Consider the following 23,595-nt stretch of genomic DNA (forward strand, 5'->3'; position numbering starts at 1 on the left):
TGAACAAGTTCCACAGACATGTGACTAACAGAAATGGAATAATGTGTCCCTGAACAAAGGGGGGGGGGTCAAAATCAAAAGTAACAGTCAGAATCTGGTGTGGCCACCAGCTGCACCTTATTTTCCAGTTCTTGCTGTGAGATGTTACACCACTCTTCCACCAAGGCACCTGCAAGTTCCCGGACAGTTTCATCAGCTGTCCTGGTGGCTGGTTTCAGAGGATCCCACAGTTTCATCAGCTGTCCTGGTGGCTGGTCTCAGACGATCCCACAGTTTCATCAGCTGTCCTGGTGGCTGGTCTCAGAGGATCCCAGTTTCATCAGTTGTCCTGGTGGCTGGTCTCAGAGGATCGCACGGGTGACAAAGTTGAATGTGGAGATCCTGGGCTGGCGTGGTTACACGTGGTCTGCATTTGTGAGGCCAGTTGGACGTACTGCCAAATCGTCTAAAACGATGTTGAAGGCGGCTTATGGTAGAGAAATGAACAAATGCTCTAGTAACAGCTCTGGTGGACATTCCTGCAGTCAACATGTCAATTGCTCGCGCCCTCAACTTGAGACGTTTGGCATTGTGTCATGTGACAAAACTGCACATTTTAGAGTGGCCTTTTATTGTCCCCAGCACAAGGTGCACCTGTGTAATGGTGGTGCTGTTTAATCAGGTTCTTGATATGCCACACCTGACAGGTGGATGTATTATCTTGGCAAAGGACATGCTCACTAACAGAGAAGTAAACAGTTTGTGCACAAAATGAGAGAAATAAGTTTTCAGTGCGTATGGAAAATGTCTGGGATCTTTTATTTAATTTATTCAACACTTTACATGTTGCATTTATATATTTGTTGGTTCAGTGTACATAAACTGTTGTATGTTGTCAACTCTTAAATGTAGTTTAAAAAAAATGCATTTAAAGTGTCTATTTACACAAAGCAGTTTGCAAAAACACTCATTCACTGATTAAGGAAAGGCAGATAGCGACGCGCTGCTAGGAAATAGATAGCGATGCGCTGCTAGGGAATTGATAGCAACATGCTGCTTGTGAATTGATAGCGACGTGCTGCTAGGGTATTGATAGCAACATGCTGCTTGTGAATTGATAGCGACGCGCTGCTCGGGAATTACATTTACATTTAAGTAATTTAGCATTGATAGCGACATGCTGCTAGTGAATTGATAGCGACGCGCTGCTCGTGAATTGATAGCGCTGCTAGTGAATTGGTAGCTCTGACAATACTGAAGTGTGTGTGTACCAAGGTTTGGTGGGTGTGTGAGCCCGGAGTAGGGTAAAGTCCCTAAACGCTGATCTTGGGTCCGTTTTGCATTTCCCCCCACTAATGGTGAAGGTTAGGATTGGGGGAGGGGAAGTTGATCCTAGATCTGTACCTAGGGGATCATGTGAACCCTTACCTCTCCCTCTGGTCACGGAGCATAAACATGACTTGTGTGTCTACCTCAGTGTTGGGTGGTTGCGTTAGTGTTTAAAGTCAATGGGAGTGTGTGTCAGTGCTCGATGTCGGTCGTTCTCTCTCTGGAGTTTGTCAGTGTGTGTGTGTCGATGGTTCTATCTCCCTGCGGTGTGTGTGTGTCGATGGTTCCATCTCCCTGCAGTGTGTGTGTGAGCTTGGGGTGTGTGTGTGATCGAAGCTGTCTGTTCTGGGTTGCCGTGTGAACGATGCGTAGCTCCTCCTCCTCCAGATCTTTCAACAGCATAAGCACCGCCTCCAGAGTGTGGGACTAGAAACACACACACACACATCATCAATCCATCCATCCATCCATTCGAAATACATGAAGCCATAGTGTCTGGGTAGCAGAGGAGTGTCTGGGTAGCAGAGGAGTGTCTGGGTAGCAGAGGAGTGTCTGGGTAGCAGAGGAGTGTCTGGGTAGCAGAGGAGGGTAGCAGAGGAGGGTAGCAGAGGAGTGTCTGGGTAGCAGAGGAGGGTAGCAGAGGAGTGTCTGGGTAGCAGAGGAGGGTAGCAGAGGAGTGTCTGGGTAGCAGAGGAGTGTCTGGGTAGCAGAGGAGGGTAGCAGAGGAGTGTCTGGGTAGCAGAGGAGGGTAGCAGAGGAGTGTCTGGGTAGCAGAGGAGTGTCTGGGTAGCAGAGGAGTGTCTGGGTAGCAGAGGAGGGTAGCAGAGGAGTGTCTCGGTAGCAGAGGAGTGTCTGGGTAGCAGAGGAGTGTCTGGGTAGCAGAGGAGGGTAGCAGAGGAGGGTAGCAGAGGAGGGTAGCAGAGGAGGGTAGCAGAGGAGGGTAGCAGAGGAGTGTGTGGGTAGCAGAGGAGTGTGTGGGTAGCAGAGGAGGGTAGCAGAGGAGTGTGTGGGTAGCAGAGGAGTGTGTGGGTAGCAGAGGAGGGTAGCAGAGGAGTGTGTGGGTAGTGGGTAGCAGAGGAGTGTGTGGGTAGTAGAGGAGGGTAGCAGAGGAGTGTCTGGGTAGCAGAGGAGGGTAGCAGAGGAGTGTCTGGGTAGCAGAGGAGTGTCTGGGTAGCAGAGGAGTGTGTGGGTAGCAGAGGAGGGTAGCAGAGGAGTGTCTGGGTAGCAGAGGAGTGTCTGGGTAGCAGAGGAGTGTGTGGGTAGCAGAGGAGTGTCTGGGTAGCAGAGGAGGGTAGCAGAGGAGTGTGTGGGTAGCAGAGGAGTGTCTGGGTAGCAGAGGAGTGTGTGGGTAGTAGAGGAGTGTCTGGGTAGCAGAGGAGGGTAGCAGAGGAGTGTCTGGGTAGCAGAGGAGGGTAGCAGAGGAGTGTGTGGGTAGCAGAGGAGGGTAGCAGAGGAGTGTGTGGGTAGCAGAGGAGTGTGTGGGTAGCAGAGGAGTGTGTGGGTAGTAGGAGTGTCTGGGTAGCAGAGGAGGGTAGCAGAGGAGTGTCTGGGTAGCAGAGGAGTGTAGCAGAGGAGGGTAGCAGAGGAGTGTCTGGGTAGCAGAGGAGTGTCTGGGTAGCAGAGGAGTGTCTGGGTAGCAGAGGAGTGTCTGGGTAGCAGAGGAGGGTAGCAGAGGAGGGTAGCAGAGGAGGGTAGCAGAGGAGTATCTGGGTAGCAGAGGAGTGTGTGGGTAGCAGAGGAGTGTGTGGGTAGCAGAGGAGGGTAGCAGAGGAGTGTGTGGGTAGTAGAGGAGGGTAGCAGAGGAGTGTCTGGGTAGCAGAGGAGTGTCTGGGTAGCAGAGGAGGGTAGCAGAGGAGTATCTGGGTAGCAGAGGAGTGTCTGGGTAGCAGAGGAGTGTGTGGGTAGCAGAGGAGGGTAGCAGAGGAGTGTCTGGGTAGCAGAGGAGTGTCTGGGTAGCAGAGGAGTGTGTGGGTAGCAGAGGAGTGTCTGGGTAGCAGAGGAGTGTGTGGGTAGCAGAGGAGGGTAGCAGAGGAGTGTGTGGGTAGCAGAGGAGTGTGTGGGTAGTAGAGGAGGGTAGCAGAGGAGGGTAGCAGAGGAAGGTCTGGGTAGCAGAGGAGTGTCGTCTGGGTAGCAGAGGAGTGTTGTCTGGGTAGCAGAGCAGTGTTGTCTGGGTAGCAGAGCAGTGTTGTCTGGGTAGCAGAGCAGTGTCTATTACCTTCCTAGCTGCAGGTCGAGGTGATGGGGAGGAGAACTTGTCTCGAGGAATAGGCTTCATCCCCAACTGTTCCCGGATCTTACTGTAGAGGTTTAGGAGACAGGGTTTAGGAGACAGGGTTTAGGAGACAGGGTTAAAGGTGTGTAACGTTGTGAGGGGGCGGGTCTTACTTGGTCTCCTCCATACTGTAGTTTAGGGGGTCGTTCTCTGATTCCGCCTCTGTCTGTCCATTGGTGGAGCTGACGTTCTCTGGCTGGCCACTGGTTGAGAACTGCTTCTGGGTGGCGGCAGGGGGTGTTATCTCCTCTCCCTCGTTTAGAGCGAAAACAAGCTCCTCCTCTGTCACCACTGGACACACACATACACACACACAGTTGCAACAGCCCAAAACCTAAATCGGACCCCTACAGCTTGAGTATATAAGTACTTGAAGCATACTTCCCCAAAACACAAACATTGTCACAGCTGAAGACAACTGACCCTGGTTGTCCAGTTTGTGTAGGCGTGGCAGGCATCGCAGCACGTTGAGACGGTATTGGCTGGGGACTGTTCCGCAGCAGGGGTTCTCAGCCAACCAGAGCACTCGTAGGCGTGTGAGGGGGCGGAGATGGGAGAGCTCTGAGAGAGAAGGGATGAGGTTCCGTCTGAGGTACAACTCACTCAGACACACACAGCCCGACAGAGATGACAGGGACAAGATGGAGTTCACACTGGAGAGAGAGGACCTGGTTAATGTAGGGTGTCGTCAAGGTTGATTTATCATATGCACAGCAGGCAGCGTAGTGTTACATTGAATCTTTATTAAACTAAACAAGTCAGGTTAAGAACAAATTCTGATTTACAATGACGGCCTACCCCAGCCAAATCCAGACGACGCTGGGCCAAATTTGCGCCCTGCCCCATTGTCAGCCGGTGATTGTCAAGCAAATAACGGCTGGTCTCACGGTAATTGACCGTTAAATCTAGCCAATTTCAGAAAAACAGAATAGCATCCTCTGAGTTGTCCTTATTGTTAGGGTCCTGATCTGGCTGTGGGCTTCACTCGTTCATTTAGCAGACAACATCTGCTTAGAATTCCGTGGTATTATTTTATAGCATGAAGAATACAATGGAACCAAGCTGAATAAAACAGAAAGGATATTTCCTCCAACAAGTTGAGGGAGTGACCTCATGAGTGACCTCATACAGCTATTCTGTGTTGAGCGGTTAACAAAGAAATAGGTCCTCCTATCTGTTTCATTTAGAGTTATTAATGTGACAGTTGTTCTACAAACATTGAGCTAAATGTTTTGATGTTTAATACATTGTAAGGCTGCATGATGCGACTCTAATGATGAATTTTTTAAATGTCGCTTGAAAGGCAGGAGCTCTGTTTTGTTTTTTTGCACAGGCTGAACACACTTCATCAGTCTCTCATTCACAATTAGACAAGCACTTGATAATGCCTCGAATTTCACGTAGGCATCCCCTTTGTGTGGTTGTAATGCCCCCTAAAATACATGCCTTTTGCGGGCCAGTGGCCATTGTGCCTTTCGGTTGAATATAATATTCATAATTCCCTTCTCCCGGCTGCGTGCCGAAGCATCTCTCGCTCACATCCGTCACGTGATCTCACAGGCTACAAGTGAAGACAGACACAACTGCACGTGTCCTTATCCAATTCCGAGGCGCATATTGAAGATATTGGATGAACTGTCCAACAAGATGAGTAGGCCTAACGAACAGCAAAATCACTAGCCTATGTCAATCTACTATCCCCCATATTACAACAGTTGACCTATTCTATGCCAGAAAGAAATATTCCAAATATAGTCTTGGACAGTAGTGGGATGTGATAGATCCCACATTAATACAAACCACTAGCATCAACAAACCTTTTATATGCAATGTGGCTGACGCAACAGATCAGGTCCTTCTGTAGCTCAGTTGGTAGAGCATGGCGCTTGTAACGCCAGGGTAGTGGGTTCGATCCCCGGGACCACCCATACGTAGAATGTATGCACACATGACTGTAAGTCGCTTTGGATAAAAGCGTCTGCTAAATGGCATGGCATGGCATAGAACGTTTAGCTTAAAATGTTTAATAAACTATTAGGCTACTTCTTCACATTATAAGCACGAATGTTCAATCAGCAGGAAATCACCAGTGTCAAAGGTGATCGCAAATACACTTCTGCATGTAATACTTTTATTATAAAGGTGAATTTTTATGGTTAAAATTATCTTCCCCAAACATGACACTCTACTTATGTAGTTCCAGCTCCACACCCCTTGTAAAGCAGATTCATGTGCTTCATTTTAAAATAAGTTATTTGGCCACTTTAGTAGTGATACAAACGTTATCTGCTCCCGAATGGTGCAGTGGTCTAAGGCCCTGCATCTCAGTGCTAGAGGAGTCACTACTGACCCTGGTTCAGAGGTCTAAGGCACTGCATCTCAGTGCTAGAGGCGTCACTACAGACCCTGGTTCAGAGGTCTAAGACATCTCAGTGCTAGAGGCGTCACTACAGACCCTGGTTCAGAGGTCTAAGGCACTGCCTCTCAGTGCTAGAGGCGTCACTACTGACCCTGGTTCAGAGGTCTAAGGCACTGCCTCTCAGTGCTAGAGGCGTCACTACTGACCCTGGTTCAGAGGTCTAAGGCCCTGCATCTCAGTGCTAGAGGAGTCACTACTGACCCTGGTTCAGAGGTCTAAGGCACTGCATCTCAGTGCTAGAGGCATCACTACAGACCCTGGTTCAGAGGTCTAAGACACTGCATCTCAGTGCTAGAGGCGTCACTACAGACCCTGGTTCAGTGGTCTAAGGCACTGCATCTCAGTGCTAGAGGCGTCACTACAGACCCTGGTTCAGAGGTCTAAGACACTGCATCTCAGTGCTAGAGGAGTCACTACAGACCCTGGTTCAGAGGTCTAAGACACTGCATCTCAGTGCAGAGGCGTCACTACAGACCCTGGTTCAGCGGTCTAAGGCACTGCATCTCAGTGCTAGAGGCGTCACTACAGACCCTGGTTCAGAGGTCTAAGACACTGCATCTCAGTGCAGAGGCGTCACTACAGACCCTGGTTCAGAGGTCTAAGGCACTGCATCTCAGTGCAAGAGGCATCACTACAGCGCCTAGTTAGATTCCAAGCTGTATCACAACCGGCCGTGATTGGGAGTCCCATAGGGTGGTGCACAATTGGCCCAGCGTCGTCCGGGTTTGGCCGGTGTAGGCCGTCACTGTAAATAAGAATTTGTTCTTAACTGACTTGCCTAGTTAAATAAAGTTAAAATAAAATATATAATTCACAAGTGATAGGCTAATATTGTCAACAATCAGACTATTTTTATTTATTTATTATTGCCTTTAAATATACTAAATAATATATGTGTGAAATTTGTTTTGGTTTAGAATGGACCACTATCATGCACCTGTCTCAGAACAGGCGCAGTGGGAAAAAATACATGTCATCTGTGCCCTTAAATAGTGAATGGAGGACACTCTTCCCGTGGTTCCTTTTCATGCCAGCCAGGTAGGCTATACTCTTGTTGTAAAGGGAAGCAATGTGCTTAATATTAGTAAAGTTGAGAAATAAATATAGTAGGCCTAGCCTATAGAAAGCTGATTGGATCCTCCTCTTTTTAATAGAGGCCATCACTCTGTTTTCTCACCCAATTACATAGCCTATAGAAATATTGTGCAACATGAGCTCATGGGCTCTCATGAAGTGTTTGATTAGATTTTCCATTACATTTATGTCAGAGTGATTAGAGGGACAACTTGCTACCAGGCAGGTAGCAAGATTGGTAGACTACTAATGACCATCAGCAGCATCAGAGCTTGGAGAAATTACCGTGACTAAATGGTCACATGGAATTTGACTGCCATCATGACTCGTGACTGCCGGTGTGGCGGTAATATGTTCACCGTAACAGCCCTATGTGTGTGTGTGTGTGTGTGTGTGTGTGTGTGTGTGTGTGTGTGTGTGTGTGTGTGTTTGTGTGTGTGTGTGTGTGTGTGTGTGTGTGTGTGTGTGTGTGTGTGTGTGTGTGTGTGTGTGTGTGTGTGTGTGTGTATAGACAGCCAACCTGAGAGTCAGGACCTCGATGTGGGGTATCTGGGTAAATATGGAGATCTAGAGAGAGAGGAGGGAGAAATAGGAGGGATGGATAGAGGGAGGAGAGAGAGGGAGGAGAGAGGATGGAGAGAGAGGATGGAGGAAAAAGGGAGAGAGGATGGAGAGAGAAGACAGATGGAGGAGAGAGAGGGAGGAGAGGGGGAGAGAGAGGACAGATGGAGAGAGAGAGGACGGATGGAGAGAGGAGAGAGACAGATGGAGGAGAGAGAGAGGGAGGAAGGAGAGAGAGAGAGATGGAGAGAGAGGACGGATGGAGGAGAGAGAGAGAGGGAGGGAGGGAGGATGGAGAGAGAGAGAAAGAGAGAGAGGAGAGAGTGAGGACGGATGGAGGAGAGAGATAGAGAAGGAAGGAAGAACTTTAGAGTTGAGACAAAGCTAACTGGTTAGCTAGCTAACCACTTAAACATGGGATATTAAAATGATATTCTGTCAACCCAGAACAGCTAAAAACAAACATAGAAATTGATTATACACATACTCACGTCTGTCAAGTTGCAGCCCCTGAAAGGGAAAGACAAAACATTGGACACATTAGAGAAATGAGGACGGTCCACTAACTATAGGATAGTTAGCTAACCCATCTAGCCTCCCACCTACCAGCAGTTGAGTTTCTTCACACTGTCCAGATCCGAGGCCTTGGCTTTGGCCAGGACCAACTTCCGTGTTAGCTTCATACTGCAGACGTGTTGTGGGTGATTATACGAGTCTCTAATAACCAATTAGCGATCCAAACTAAAAGTATCGTGGCGATGCAGCTCCCATCAGATCATTTATAGCTACACAGCACACCTACAGGACCAGTAACGCCTGTGTGTGTACTGTGAACGGACGGGCTACCGTGGCGTCTGTAGTTACCGACGTTACCGGACGTTACCATCCGGTTAACCATTTCCACTCTCACAAAGAGCCGATGGAAAGGTGTCATATATAACGGATGTACTTTAGAAGAAATGGGAGGGGGGGTCCTGCGTCGTCAGTGGGTCCCGCGGTGCATTCTGGGACGGCGAGTCCTCCAGGGAGACCGTTGGACGCTTCCTCAAAAACACACAACATTAGTATGACTTCCGCCAACAACAACATTATGGATATATATATATATTTTTTTTTTTTACCGTGATGTGAGATAATTAAATTGTTCTCTGTAATCTCGTATCGTTTTGTAATCGTGACATGTACGTACTTTCAAGGAAAACTGAGGTTTGTCGACCGCGAGTCGCAGCCTCCTGACAACGCGACATCATACCCTGACTTTCACAAGGAACTTTATTTTCTACAAACTGTACTTTTTGTGTTGAGCATCCAGAAACAATTTTGCATTTATTTTGGCAGTGTCTACATGTAAATATATATATATGAATAATTGTTCATATTCTTGATGAGTTTAGTTTTTTTTTAAATGGGAGAATGTGCTGCTCGATTTCCTTAATAATAATAATGATAAAGAAAAACAATTTGATCTGCATATTTCCGTAATGGAAAGCTTACTCTATGAAGTGTGCGTGTGCAATAACTAAATGTGCCTTTGCACTCCTCCTAAACAACGCATTTAAAAATTTAAAAAACTTTGGCAAAGGGTAAAGTCTACAAAACGGAGTTCACTCTGTTCATAACAGATTCTAGTTTTGGGAACAGAAAACTGTATGGAGATCAAATGTTTCATCAATGAGAAAATGTGCAGAATTTCGGCCATAATCCATCTCGCTCCATCTTCTACTGCGGGCCACTGGGGTTCCTCTCATCACCATATTTGGTAGTGAGTGGAAACACGAAAATACAGGAGATCTGATACAGAACACTAACCTATAGGTGTCTGTAAATACAGGAGATCTGATACAGAACACTAACCTATAGAAATACAGGAGATCTGATACAGAACACTAACCTCTAGGTGTCTGGTAGGAGATCTGATACAGAACACTAACCTCTAGGTGTCTGGTAAATACAGGAGATCTGATACAGAACACTAACCTATAGGTGTCTGGTAAATACAGGAGATCTGATACAGAACACTAACCTATAGGTGTCTGGTAAATACAGGAGATCTGATACAGAACACTAACCTATAGGTGTCTGGTAAATACAGGAGATCTGATACAGAACACTAACCTATAGGTGTCTGTAGTAAATACAGGAGATCTGATACAGAACACTAACCTCTAGGTGTCTGTAGTAAATACAGGAGATCTGATACAGAACACTAACCTATAGGTGTCTGGTAAATACAGGAGATCTGATACAGAACACTAACCTAAGGTGTCTGGTAAATACAGGAGATCTGATACAGAACACTAACCTATAGGTGTCTGGTAAATACAGATCTGATACAGAACACTCTGATAGGTGTCTGTAGTAAATACAGGAGATCTGATACAGAACACTAACAGGAGATCTGATACAGAACACTAACCTATAGGTGTCTGTAGTAAATACAGGAGATCTGATACAGAACACTAACCTATAGGTGTGTCTGGTAAATACAGGAGATCTGATACAGAACACTAACCTCTAGGTGTCTGGTAAATACAGGAGATCTGATACAGAACACTAACCTCTAGGTGTCTGTAGTAAATACAGGAGATCTGATACAGAACACTAACCTCTAGGTGTCTGGTAAATACAGGAGATAAATACAGGAGATCTGATACAGAACACTAACCTCTAGGTGTCTGGTAAATACAGGAGATCTGATACAGAACACTAACCTAGGTGTCTGGGATGTCTGGTAAATACAGGAGATCTGATACAGAACACTAACCTATAGGTGTCTGGTAAATACAGGAGATCTGATACAGAACACTAACCTAAGGTGTCTGTAGTAAATACAGGAGATCTGATACAGAACACTAACCTATAGGTGTCTGTAGTAAATACAGGAGATCTGATACAGAACAGGTGTCTAACCAGGAGATCTGATACAGAACACTAACCTCTAGGTGTCTGTAGTAAATACAGGAGATCTGATACAGAACACTAACCTCTAGGTGTCTGGTAAATACAGGAGATCTGATAAATACACGTTTTGCTCTATGAGATAATCTTCATAAATAGCTAACATCACTTTTCTGTGAATTTTGAAGAATTGATGAACACTAAATCATAAATCACATAAAGGCTTGAAATATCTGATACAGTCATAAAGGTCATGTTTCCTGACTGATATTATGTCATAAATACAGGTCATGTTTCCTGACTGATATTATGTCATAAAGGTCATGTTTCCTGACTGATATTATGTCATAAAGGTCATGTTTCCTGACTGATATTATGTCATAAAGGTCATGTTTCTGATACAGAACACTAACCTCTAGGTGTCTGGTAAATATCTGATATTATGTCATAAAGGTCATGTTTCCTGACTGATATTATGTCATAAAGGTCATGTTTCCTGAATGATATTATGTCATAAAGGTCATGTTTCCTGACTGATATTATGTCATAACCTCAGACCTTATTTTCTGTGTTTATTCCAAAACCCTTTTTCTTTTGCCATGAATTTTTCCAATGGCGATGGCTGGATAAACCAGAACAAACTAATTTCTGGGCTTTATAGGACTGACTACAAGCAGGCAACCTTCCACATAGCTAGCCAGTCAGCCAGCCAGCCAGCCAGTCAGCCAGCCAGCCAAAGGTGCAATGTTGGATAGATGGCTAATCTGTTCCATTTATTAAAAGAGCGACAATTATCTCACAGTATATTTACTCATCTGATATTCACCCTCCGGCTGGGCAACATGCATGTATAGGTTATCTGACTATGCAATGCCTCTTCTGTCCCCAGGAAATGTAACTTCTTATTTAGTGTCAAATGTGTATTCCAAAGGTCAGGTGTCCTTTACCTTACAAACACTCATATATGGATCTTGATATTTAGACTCTTTTTTCCCCGTATGTAGGCGTTTTATTCATCATCTTCCACGAGAAATACAAGCCATAATATATATATATATTTATTTTTCATTATTTTATAGTTCTAGTTAAATTCTCTCTCATTAACTATATTCCTTTAATGATGATTGTATTTATTGTTTTATTTAAGCTTTCAGGTGTCAGACTTTCCACCATGTTAGTTTGTTGTAATTCTCCTTTAAGAAAACAACCACTTCCTACAATGACACCACATTCAGGAAGTGTTGTAATTCTCCTTTAAGAAAACAACCACTCCCTACAATGACACCACATTCAGGAAGTGTTGTAATTCTCCTTTAAGAAAACAACCACTTCCTACAATGACACCACATTCAGGAAGTGTTGTAATTCTCCTTTAAGAAAACAACCACTCCCTACAATGACACCACATTCAGGAAGTGTTGTTCTCCTAACCTATAGTAATTCTCTCTAAATGTAAGAAAACAACCACTCCCTACAATGACACCACATTCAGGAAGTGTTGTAATTCTCCTTTAAGAAAACAACCACTTCCTACAATGACACCACATTCAGGAAGTGTTGTAATTCTCCTTTAAGAAAACAACCACTCCCTACAATGACACCACATTCAGGAAGTGTTGTAATTCTCCTTTAAGAAAACAACCACTCCCTACAATGACACCACATTCAGGAAGTGTTGTAATTCTCCTTTAAGAAAACAACCACTTCCTACAATGACACCACATTCAGGAAGTGTTGTAATTCTCCTTTAAGAAAACAACCACTTCCTACAATGACACCACATTCAGGAAGTGTCATCATTTCTTTGGTGGGAAACCATAGGTACATATATATAAACAGATGTATCTATGTGTCCATGTTCCATGTTGTTTGTCTATATTCACCACTCATACATTTCCACCCTGTTAGGCTAAATTATAGAGAAAATTAACCACATTTCAAAATACGTTGGAGCACGCCAAATTATAGAAGCCCTGCCATGCCAAGCATATGCATTCGCTTAGCTACAGTTCAGGGTGCAGATGAGAACGGTTTTGGACATTTACCCCGTATGGATAAATCATTTGATTCGCTTGTTCTGTTAGAGTGTAGTGGCGACAGGTTGCCTAGTGGTTAGAGTGTAGTGGCGACAGGTTGCCTAGTGGTTAGAGTGTAGTGGCGACAGGTTGCCTAGTGGTTAGAGTGTAGTGGCGACAGGTTGCCTAGTGGTTAGAGTGTAGGGGCGGCAGGTAGCCTAGTGGTTAGAGTGTAGGGGTGGTAGGTAGCCTAGTGGTTAGAGGGTGGCAGGTAGCCTAGTGGTTAGAGTGTAGGGGAGGCAGGTAGCCTAGTGGTTAGAGTGTAGGGGTGATAGGTAGCCTAGTGGTTAGAGTGTAGGGGTGGTAGGTAGCCTAGTGGTTAGAGTGTAGGGGATGGCAGGTAGCCTAGTGGTTAGAGTGTAGGGTGTCGGCAGGTAGCCTAGTGGTTAGAGTGTAGGGGCGGCAGGGTAGCCTAGTGGTTAGAGTGTAGGGGCGGCAGGTAGCCTAGTGGTTAGAGTGTAGGGGCGGCAGGTAGCCTAGTGGTTAGAGTGTAGGGGCAGCAGGTAGTCTCGTGGTTAGAGTGTAGGGGCGGCCGGTAGCCTTGTGGTTAGAGTGTAGGGGTAGTAAATACAGGAGATCGGCAGGTAGCCTAGTGGTTAGAGTGTAGGGGCAGCAGGTAGTCTCGTGGTTAGAGTGTAGGGGAGGCAGGTAGCCTAGTGGTTAGAGTGTAGGGGCGGCAGGTAGTCTCGTGGTTAGAGTGTAGGGGCGGCAGGTAGCCTAGTGGTTAGAGTGTAGGGGCGGCAGGTAGTCTCGTGGTTAGAGTGTAGGGGCGGCAGGTAGCCTAGTGGTTAGAGCGTTGGGCCAGTAACTGAAAGGTTTTGAGATCGACTACCCGAGTTGACAAGGTAAAAATGTATCGTTCTGCCCCTGAACAAGGCAGTTAACCCCCTGTTCCTAGGCAGTTATTGTAAATAAGAATTTGTTCTTAACTGACTTGCCAAGTTAAATAAGTCGCTCTGGATAAGAGCGTCTGCTAAATGACTTAAATGTAAAATGTAAATGTAAATAAAGGTAAAATAAAAAAGCCAGGTAATGGATGTAGTGTCTCATTACCGCCCTCTGTTGGATCATTCGGAGATTACACCATGAAATAGCACTGACATTTACAGTGATTCATGTTGTTGGAAAGTCTATTTGGCTGGCTCCTTACTGAACTGTCAACTACAGTAAAATATCTGAATTGTAAATAAAGAGCACAGCCAAAGAGGTTTAGTAACTCTGTGGCACAACCATGCAGAGAACCATGGAGAGAACCATGCAGAGGACCACGGAAAGAAACATGCAGAGAACCATGCATAGAACCACACAGAGAACAATGGAGAGAAACATGCAGAGAACCATGCATAGAACCATGGAGAGAACCATGCAAGAACCATGCAGAGAAAACCACGCAGAGAAAAATGACCACGCAGAGAACCACGGAGAGAACCATGCAGAGAACCACGGAGAGAACCACGCAGAAAACCACAGAGAGAACCACGGAGAGAACCATGGAGAGAACCACAGAGAGAACCAGGGAGAGGACCACAGAGAGAACCATGCAGAGAACCATTGAGAGAACCATGGAGAGAACCATGCAGAGAACCACAGAGAGAACCACGCAGAGAACCACGGAGAGGACCACCGGAGAGAACCATGCAGAGAACCACAGAGAGAACCACGCAGAGAACCACGGAGAGGACCACCGGAGAGAACCATGCAGAGAACCACGCAGAGAACCACGGAGAGAACCATGCAGAGAACAATGGAGAGAACCATTGAGAAAACCACGGAGAGAACCATGCAGAGAACCACGGAGAGAACCATGCAGAGAACCATACATAGAACCATGGAAAGAGCCACGGAGAGAACCACGGAGAGAACCATGCAGAGAACCATGGAGAGAACCATGCAGAGAACCATGTCCTGTCCAGCCATGGAGAGATCTATCATTGTCCTGTCCAGCCCACAGTTTAACTCCTCTATCATTGCCTGTCACTGAGCCCACATGTAGAGAACCACGGAGAGAACCATGCAGGGAACGCAACTTTCTCCACCCTGAACTTTTGCTTTTGTGACATAATGGTGATCTCTCCTATAGACACACACAGACACACACACACATAATCACACACACACACATACACAAACAGACACAACCACTAATGCACACACACTCTCCATTCAATTTCATATTTTTCCAGTATGACAACTCTTACATCTCACGCATTGAAATGTATTCCAGTCAGCACGTTAACTTTTCAACTGTGCCCCCAATCGTTCGGGAATAGTAGCGTGCAGTTTAACATCACAAGTTTAACCTCTATCATTGTCCTGTCCAGCCACATCACTGAGCCCACAGTTTAACCTCTATCATTGTCCTGTCCAGCCACAGCACTGAGCCCACAGTTTAACCTCTATCATTGTCCTGTCCAGCCACAGCACTGAGCCCACAGTTTAACCTCTATCATTGTCCTGTCCAGCCACAGCACTGAGCCCACAGTTTAACCTCTATCATTGTCCTGTCCAGCCACAGCACTGAGCCCACAGTTTAACCTCTATCATTGTCCTGTCCAGCCACAGCACTGAGCCCACAGTTTAACCTCTATCATTGTCCTGTCCAGCCACAGCACTGAGCCCACAGTTTAACCTCTATCATTGTCCTGTCCAGCCACAGCACTGAGCCCACAGTTTAACCTCTATCATTGTCCTGTCCAGCCACAGCACTGAGCCCACAGTTTAACCTCTATCATTGTCCTGTCCAGCCACAGCACTGAGCCCACAGTTTAACCTCTATCATTGTCCTGTCCAGCCACAGCACTGAGCGGCACTGTCCTGAAATTTCTTGTTAACAAACTATAGTTTTGGCAAGTCGGTTAGGACATCTACTTTGTGCATGACACAAGTCATTTTTCCAACAATTGTTTACAGGCAGATTATTTCACTTATAATTCACTGTATCACAATTCCAGTAGGTCAGAAGTTTACATACACTAAGTTGACTGTGCCTTTAAAGAGCTTGGAAAATTCCAGAAAATGATGTCATGGCTTTAGAAGCTTCTAATAGGCTAATTGACATAATTTGAGTCAATTGGAGGTGTACCTGTGGATGTATTTCAAGGCCTACCTTCAAACTCAGTGCCTCTTTGCTTGACATTATGGTAAAATCAAAAGAAATCAGCCAAGACCTCAGAAGAATAATTGTAGACCTCCACAAGTCTGGTTTGTCTTTGGGAGCAATTTCCAAACGCCTGAAGGTACCACGTTCATCTGTACAAACAATAGCACGCAAGTATAAACACCATGGGACCACGCAGCCATCATACCACTCAGGAAGGAGATGTGTTCTGTCTCCTAAAGATGAATGTACTTTGGTGCGAAAAGTGCAAATCAATCCCAGAACAACCGCAAAGGACCTTGTGAAGATGCTGGAGGAAACAGCAGGTACAAAAGTATCTATATCCGGGGGCCTCCCGGGTGGCGCAGTGGTCTAAGGCGAGAGATTCTGGGTTCGAGCCCAGGTTCCGTCACAGCCGGCCAAGACCGGGAGGTTCATGGGGCGACGCACAATTGGCCCAGCGTCGTCCGGGATAGGGACAGTTTGGCCGGCAGAGATATCTCATCGCGCACTAGCGACTCATGTGGCGGGTCGGGCGCAGTGCACGCTGACCAGGACGCCAGGTGTACGGTGTTTCCTCCGATACATTGGTGCAGATGGCTTACATTTACATTTAAGTCATTTAGCAGGCTTCCGGGTTGGATGTGTCAAGAAGCAGTGCGGCTTGGATGGGTTGTGTTTCAGAGGACACGTGGCTCTCGACCTCCGCCTCTCCCGAGCATGTACGGGAGTTGTAGCGATGAGTTAAGACTGTAACTACTACCAATTGGATACCACGAAATTGGGGAGAAAAAAAGGCAACATTTTTGTTAATTAAAAAATATTTTTAAAGTATCTTTATCCACCGTAAAAGGAGTCCTATGTCGACATAACCTGAAAGGCCACTCGGCAAGGAAGAAGACACTGCTCCAAAACCGCCATAAAAAAGCCAGACTACGGTTTGCAACTGCACATGGGGACAAACATTGTACTTTTTGGAGAAATGTCCTCTGGTCTGATGAAACAAAAATAACAACTGTTTGGCCATAATAATCATCGTTATAAAAGGAGGAAAAAGGGGGAGCTTGCAAGCCGAAGAACACCACCCCAACCGTGAAGCACGGGGGTGGCAGCATCATGTTGTGGGGGTGCTTTGCTGCAGGAGGGACTAGTGCACTCCACTAAATCGATGGCTTCATGAGGTAGGAAAAGTGTGGATATATTGAAGCAACATCTCAAGACATAAATCAGGAAGTTAAAGCTTGGTTGCAAATGGGTCTTCCAAATGGACAATGACCCCAAGCATACTTCCAAAGTTGTGGAAAATTTCTTAAGGCCAACAAAGTCAAGGTATTGGAAGACTTATAGAGGGAAGCTTGTGGAAGGCTACCTAAAATGTGTGACCCATGTTAAACAATTTAAAGGCAATGCTACCAAATACTAATTGAGTGTATGTAAACTTATGACCCACTGGTAATGTGATGAAAGAAATAAAAGCTTAAATAAATAGTTATCTCTATTATTCTGACATTTCACATTCTTAAAATAAAGTGGTGATCCTAACTGACCTAAAACAGGGAATTTTTACTAGGATTAAATGTCAGGAATTGTGAAACTGAGTTTAAATGTATTTGGTGAAGGTGTATGTAAACTTCTGACTTCAACTGTGTGTACATGCATATAGCTTTTATGACATTATTAACATTAGAATCCTGTGTATTATGGCTATTATGTACATGGACAGTTTGGTTATTTTATTAATTTATTTTGCATTTGGTTCAAGAAACTCTCTGGCTGTTTTTTAAATCTAATTATAGGAAAACAAACAACATTTACTAGATCTATATTCCTCTAGTGATGTATCACTTGTAGACAGACCCAAAACTAAATGTTAAAATATTTAAAACCTTTAATTTGTAACTACTTTTCCCTCTCAACTGGGGCTCAAAAGGCCTAGGACAGCGCCGACATCCCACAATGCAACACGTTCTACAGGGGTAAAGTGCGCCTGCGACCTCAGCTCTTCCTCTTTGGACCGACGTCTCCTCAGCAACAATGGTGAGCCCGAAATGTTCCCGTCTTAATCCACACCAATCTATCTAATCCAATGCGAATAATTGATCTGATGGTCTGAATATATAATTCTCAATTAGATCCACAAATTATTACAGATAGTATTGTGAACAAAATGCCAAAATGTATATACATTTTTGTTGTGTTCGCATACCTGAAATTCGCAGCAATGGCCGCCCAGTACGTGCATGGCTTTCGGCTTGGTGTCGGGCTGAAACCGGGTGTACTCGGTACAGCGGGGAGTGTGGTTTTTTTGTAATATTGCAGCAGTCACCAGACCCAAAGCATGGTCCGTGTCAATAACTCGTTATAAGCAAGCAACTAGCCTGTTTTTAGCATGCTCATCTGGGAAGGCTGAACTCTCAGTCCGTCCTCGCTGTTTTCACTAGAAGCGGCGTCGCTAATGTTACCGGAGAAAACCCGGTAACCGCGACTAACGATATTCCCGAGTGCGGTTGTCAGAGGTCTTAGTCTTCTGCCTTTATGCCGAGAAGTCAACGGGACCGCTACTTGATTGCATGTTTTTATTGTCTACAACTTGGCTAATCGCTAACTTCATGGTTCTGTAATGTTGCTTAGGAAGAGACCGACCTTGGCTGTGTTTTGGCATTGCCTCTAGATATCTAGCTGTGTTTTGGGGGGCTGTTTAGATATCTAGCTGTGTTTTGGCATTGCCTCTTTAGATATCTAGCTGTGTTTTGGGGGCTGTTTAGATATCTAGCTGTGTTTTGGCATTGCCTCTTTAGATATCTAGCTGTGTTTTGGGGCTGTTTAGATATCTAGCTGTTTAGATATCTAGCTGTGTTTTGGGGGGCTGTTTAGATATCTAGCTGTGTTTTGGGGGCTGTTTAGATATCTAGCTGTGTTTTGGGCATTGCTGTTTAGATATCTAGCTGTGTTTTGGGGGGCTGTTTAGATATCTAGCTGTGTTTTTGGGGGGGCTGTTTAGATATCTAGCTGTGTTTTGGGGGCTGTTTAGATATCTAGCTGTGTTTTGGGGGGCTGTTTAGATATCTAGCTGTGTTTTTTTTGGGGGCTGTTTAGATATCTAGCTGTGTTTTTTTGGGGGGGCTGTTTAGATATCTAGCTGTGTTTTGGGGGGCTGTTTAGATATCTAGCTGTGTTTTGGGGGGCTGTTTAGATATCTAGCTGTGTTTTTGGGGGGCTGTTTAGATATCTAGCTGTGTTTTGGGGGGCTGTTTAGATATCTAGCTGTGTTTTGGGGGCTGTTTAGATATCTAGCTGTGTTTTGGGGGCTGTTTAGATATCTAGCTGTGTTTGGGGGGGGCTGTTTAGATATCTAGCTGTGTTTTGGGGGGCTGTTTAGATATCTAGCTGTGTTTTGGGGGCTGTTTAGATATCTAGCTGTGTTTTGGGGGGCTGTTTAGATATCTAGCTGTGTTTTGGGGGCTGTTTAGATATCTAGCTGTGTTTTGGGGGGCTGTTTAGATATCTAGCTGTGTTTTGGGGGGGGGCTGTTTAGATATCTAGCTGTGTTTTGGGGGTTTAGATATCTAGCTGTTTAGATATCTAGCTGTGTTTTGGGGGCTGTTTAGATATCTAGCTGTGTTTTGGGGGCTGTTTAGATATCTAGCTGTGTTTTGGGGGGGCTGTTTAGATATCTAGCTGTGTTTTGGGGGGCTGTTTAGATATCTAGCTGTGTTTTGGGGGGGCTGTTTAGATATCTAGCTGTGTTTTGGGGGGCTGTTTAGATATCTAGCTGTGTTTTGGTCCTTCTGTAGCTCAGTTGGTAGAGCATGGCGCTTGTAACGCCAGGGTAGTGGGTTCGATCCCCAGGACAACCCATACGTAGAATGTATGCACACATGACTGTAAGTCGCTTTGGATAAAAGCATCTGCTAAATGGCATATATTATTATTATTTTGGGGGGGCTGTTTAGATATCTAGCTAGCTGTGTTTTGGGGGGGGCTACTTCCTATCACAGTAAAGTGAGATTTGCTAACTTGAGAGAGTTGTGTATGAATGATTGTATTTATTGATGATTTTCTTCCTCAGGCTAAGCGCACCAAGAAGGTGGGGATTGTGGGTAAATATGGCACGCGTTACGGCGCGTCGCTCAGGAAGATGGTGAAGAAGATTGAGATCAGCCAGCACGCCAAGTACACCTGCTCCTTCTGTGGCAAGGTACGGTCCACACCTCTAACATATACAGCCAGTAGACCTGCTCCTTCTGTGGCAAGGTAGGGCCCACACCGAGGTAGGGCCCACACCGAGGTAGGGCCCACACCGAGGTACAGTCCTGCAGAACTGTTACTGATGTGTTGTAACAGAGCGGAGGTTAATCAAAGCACTTAATTGGTTTTAAATCTTCAGACGAAGATGAAGAGGAGGGCTGTTGGTATCTGGCACTGTGGGTCCTGCATGAAGACTGTTGCTGGAGGTGCCTGGACATACAAGTAAGTAGCTATGTGTGGGTGATGGGGTCTGGACGGTGGGTGTGGGCGGGTGACGGGGGTCTGGATGGTGTGTGGGTGACTGGGTCTGTGTGGGTGACTGGGTCTGTGTGGGTGACTGGGTCTGTGTGGGTGACTGGGTCTGTGTGGGTGACTGGGTCTGTGTGGTGGGTGACTGGGTCTGGGTGGTGGGTGACTGGGTCTGGGTGGTGGGTGACTGGGTCTGGGTGGTGGGTGACTGGGTCTGGGTGGTGGGTGACTGGGTCTGGGCGGTGTGTGGGTGACTGGGTCTGGGCGGTGTGTGGGTGACGGGGGTCTGGGTGGTGTGTGGGTGACGGGGGTCTGGGCGGTGTGTGGCGGTGGTCATATTCCAAGAGGCTTTCTGAGGGGGGGGTTGTGTGCTTTTTGGAAGATGGGCAGGAACTCTGCTTTCCTAGCTTCAGGAGGAAGCTGATAACACCATTGAGGTGCCAGGACAGAAAGGAGATTTGGCTTTGCGGGAGCGGCCCTCCCGTAGGGTTGGGAGGGCCAAGAGACCTTAGGTGGCAGAACTGAGTTCTCTGGTTAATGTGTAGGGTTTGAGCGGTAGAGGGGTTCCTCTTGCTGCTCTGGGGGGGAACCGGAAGGCTGTATGGCTATAGTTTAGTGGCTTCCTGTCCGTCATCTGCACCTGCAGCCTCAGTTGTCCATCCTTGGTCTAATGCTGTCTTCACATGTCTCATCTTAGAGGAGGTCAGAAAAAAATCCGCCACCATCACCTCGTGTTTCGCTATGATAATACACAGCCCCATGTGGCAGGGATCTGTACACCATTCCTGGAGGCTGAAAATGTCCCAGTTCTTCCACGGTCCGCATACTTACCAGATATGTCACGTGTTAAGCATGTTTGGGATGCTCTGGATCAACGTGTACGACAGCGTGTTCCAGTTCCCGCCAATATCCATCAACTTCGCACAGCCATTGAAGAGGAGTGGGACAACATTCCACAGCCATTGAAGAGGAGTGGGACAACATTCCACAACTATTGAAGAGGAGTGGGACAACATTCCACAGCCATTGAAGAGGAGTGGGACAACATTCCACAGCCATTGAAGAGGAGTGGGACAACATTCCACAGCCATTGAAGAGGAGTGGGACAACATTCCACAGCCATTGAAGAGGAGTGGGACAACATTCCACAGCCATTGAAGAGGACAGGGACAACATTCCACAGCCATTGAAGAGGACTGGGACAACATTCCACAGCCATTGAAGAGGACTGGGACAACATTCCACAGCCATTGAAGAGGACTGGGACAACATTCCACAGGCCACAATCAGCAGCCTGATCAACTCAATGAGAAGGAGATGTGTCACGCTGCATGAGGCAAATGGTCACACCAGATACTGACTGGTTCTCTGAGCCACACCAGATACTGACTGGTTCTCTGATCCACACCAGATACTGACTGGTTCTCTGAGCCACACCAGATACTGACTGGTTCTCTGAGCCACACCAGATACTGACTGGTTTTCTGAGCCACGCCCTCAGTTTCTGTGACCAACTGATGCATATCTGTATTGCCCAGTCGTGTGAAATCCATAGATTAGGACCCAATTTGACTTGAATTGACTGATTTCCTTCCATGAACTACCTCAGTAAAGTCTTTGAAATGGTCTGGTTTTGTTCAGTACCTCTGGAACATACCTGTCTGGAGAAGATTGAGTCATGGGCCCTGTTGAAATAGTTTGGAAGCACATTTTTCCTTCAAAGTTTTGTAGGAAGGACTCTGCCATCTATCCAGTCATATCAGTTCAGTGTTTTGTCCTAGGGAAGATGTGCCAATTTGAGTTCTAGCAGTGTTTCCACTGCAGTCATTGTGCAGCGCCACGGCTAAATGGTGAAATCCACTACGCACCCCAAAAATATTTTGTTTTAAAGAGGCAGGGTAGCCTAGTGGTTTATAGCGTTGGACTAGTAACCGGAAGGTTGCAAGTTCAAATCCCCGAGCTGACAAGGTACAAATCTGTCGGTCTGCCCCTGAACAGGCAGTTCACCCACTGTTCCCAGGCCGTCGTTGAAAATAAGAATTTGTTCTTAATTAACTGATCTTGCCTAGTAAATTAAAGGTAAAGTTTTTTAAAAGTTGGCTGGCTTGTTCTATGCATGAGAATAGCCTACTATTTGTGAGTCATGATTTAGGCTAATAAAGTTAACTGGACGTTCAATGCATGGTTAAGTGTTTTTAGAGAAGGACTAGGCTATATGCCATTTCTATGGGGAGAAATGTGACACAAACACACTAATGGTAATTCTACTACACTTTGACTGTAGGCGTTAGTATAACTTGGTTTTAATACCACACATTACAGGGTAGCCTACTCTACTGACATTGACAAACAGATCATTCAAAACTACCTTGAACCCCCCCCCCCCCCCCCAACACACTAACATTATGATCATACAAGCTTGGCACCCCTGTATATCAAAAGGGGGGGTGATTCGTACCCAGACATATGGACCATTCCACCCGTGAATACTATGCTGATTTTCGACCTTGAAAATAGCTAAACTACGTTAACTAGCTGTTTTCAAGGTCACAGCTGTTAACTGGGAGGTCTTTGGAGTTCCAGGGTTCACCTCTTCAAAAAGGTCAATACTATAACGCAACAATTTCAACTTTTTTTTTACTGAGTTGCGTTATGTAGGAAATTAGTCAATTGAAATAAATTAATTAAGCCTTAGTCTATGGATTTCACATGACTGGGTAAGGGTGCAGCCGTGTGTGTGCCCTGGGGGGCATCGGCTGGGTCTGGCTCCCCAGCGTGGTGCTGTGTAATGGTGGTGCTGTTTAATCAGCTTCTTGATATGCCACACCTGACAGGTGGATGGATTATCTTGGCAAAGGAGAAATGCTCACGAACAGGGTTGTAAAACAAATTTGTGCACAAAATGAAAGCTTTTTGTGTGTATAGTTAATGTCAGGATTTATTTTTTTGGGACCAACACTTAACATTTTGTTTTTTTAAATATTTTTGTTCAGTGTAACTTGTTCCTCTCTGTACTGAATCATTGTTCCCCTTTGTGTTCCAGCACGACGTCTGCAGTCACAGTGAAGTCGGCCATCAGGAGACTGAAGGAGCTGAAGGACCAGTAGAGGGTTTACTAGAGGGACCAGACTGTTGTGTTGTTTATCCCGAGCTGGACGCTGCCTCATCAAACATCCACCACAATAAAAAGCAGTCAAGAGAGGAACGCCTGAGTCTCTTGTTACTATGTTGTGTTGCTGATTATTTCAGTCATTTAGTAGACTGATCCAGAGCCACTACAGCAGGGAGTCATTTAGTAGACTGATCCAGAGCCACTACAGCAGGGAGTCATTTAGTAGACTGATCCAGAGCCACTACAGCAGGGAGTCATTTAGTAGACTCTGATCCAGAGCCA

The 23,595-nt window shown here is 45.9% G+C and overlaps 2 protein-coding genes across 3 annotated transcripts; one reads left to right on the plus strand and one right to left on the minus strand.

Annotated features, from left to right (window-relative positions):
- Window positions 1–775: 775 nt before the first annotated feature.
- Window positions 776–8,613, minus strand: cfap410 (cilia and flagella associated protein 410). 2 transcript variants are annotated; one of them, XM_046360625.1, is made up of 8 exons: window positions 8,241–8,613; window positions 8,126–8,144; window positions 7,594–7,640; window positions 4,004–4,233; window positions 3,694–3,871; window positions 3,524–3,605; window positions 1,556–1,734; window positions 776–1,516 (listed from the first exon to the last, which is right to left on the minus strand). In XM_046360625.1, exons 1-8 carry the CDS (start codon window positions 8,315–8,317, stop codon window positions 1,501–1,503), a joined length of 828 nt encoding a protein of 275 aa, XP_046216581.1. In that variant the 5' UTR covers window positions 8,318–8,613; the 3' UTR covers window positions 776–1,500. The 2 variants fall into 2 exon arrangements, with proteins under 2 accessions (XP_046216581.1, XP_046216580.1); XM_046360624.1 differs by having other exon boundaries at window positions 776–1,734; window positions 8,241–8,609.
- LOC124042211 (60S ribosomal protein L37a) lies at window positions 8,328–23,403 on the plus strand. Its single transcript, XM_046360626.1, has 5 exons — window positions 8,328–8,331; window positions 17,704–17,741; window positions 19,774–19,902; window positions 20,092–20,174; window positions 23,245–23,403. Exons 2-5 carry the CDS (start codon window positions 17,739–17,741, stop codon window positions 23,306–23,308), a joined length of 279 nt encoding a protein of 92 aa, XP_046216582.1. The 5' UTR covers window positions 8,328–8,331; window positions 17,704–17,738; the 3' UTR covers window positions 23,309–23,403.
- Window positions 23,404–23,595: the final 192 nt, after the last annotated feature.

This window comes from Oncorhynchus gorbuscha, linkage group LG08, assembly GCF_021184085.1.
Source record: "Oncorhynchus gorbuscha isolate QuinsamMale2020 ecotype Even-year linkage group LG08, OgorEven_v1.0, whole genome shotgun sequence".
NCBI lineage: Eukaryota > Metazoa > Chordata > Actinopteri > Salmoniformes > Salmonidae > Oncorhynchus > Oncorhynchus gorbuscha.

Excerpts from the sequence above, each read along its gene's own strand:
- LOC124042211 (XM_046360626.1), top strand. Across the intron at positions 19,903-20,091 it reads CCTGCTCCTTCTGTGGCAAG|ACGAAGATGAAGAGGAGGGC; the intron begins GTACGGTCCACA and ends TTAAATCTTCAG. Across the intron at positions 20,175-23,244 it reads GGAGGTGCCTGGACATACAA|CACGACGTCTGCAGTCACAG; the intron begins GTAAGTAGCTAT and ends TTTGTGTTCCAG.
- cfap410 (XM_046360624.1), bottom strand. The coding sequence starts at position 8,317 with ATGAAGCTAACACGGAAGTTGGTCCTGGCCAAAGCCAAGGCCTCGGAT. Across the intron at positions 4,234-7,593 it reads ATCGAGGTCCTGACTCTCAG|TGTGAACTCCATCTTGTCCC; the intron begins GTTGGCTGTCTA and ends CTCTCTCTCCAG. Across the intron at positions 1,735-3,523 it reads CTCGACCTGCAGCTAGGAAG|TCCCACACTCTGGAGGCGGT; the intron begins GTAATAGACACT and ends GTGTGTTTCTAG.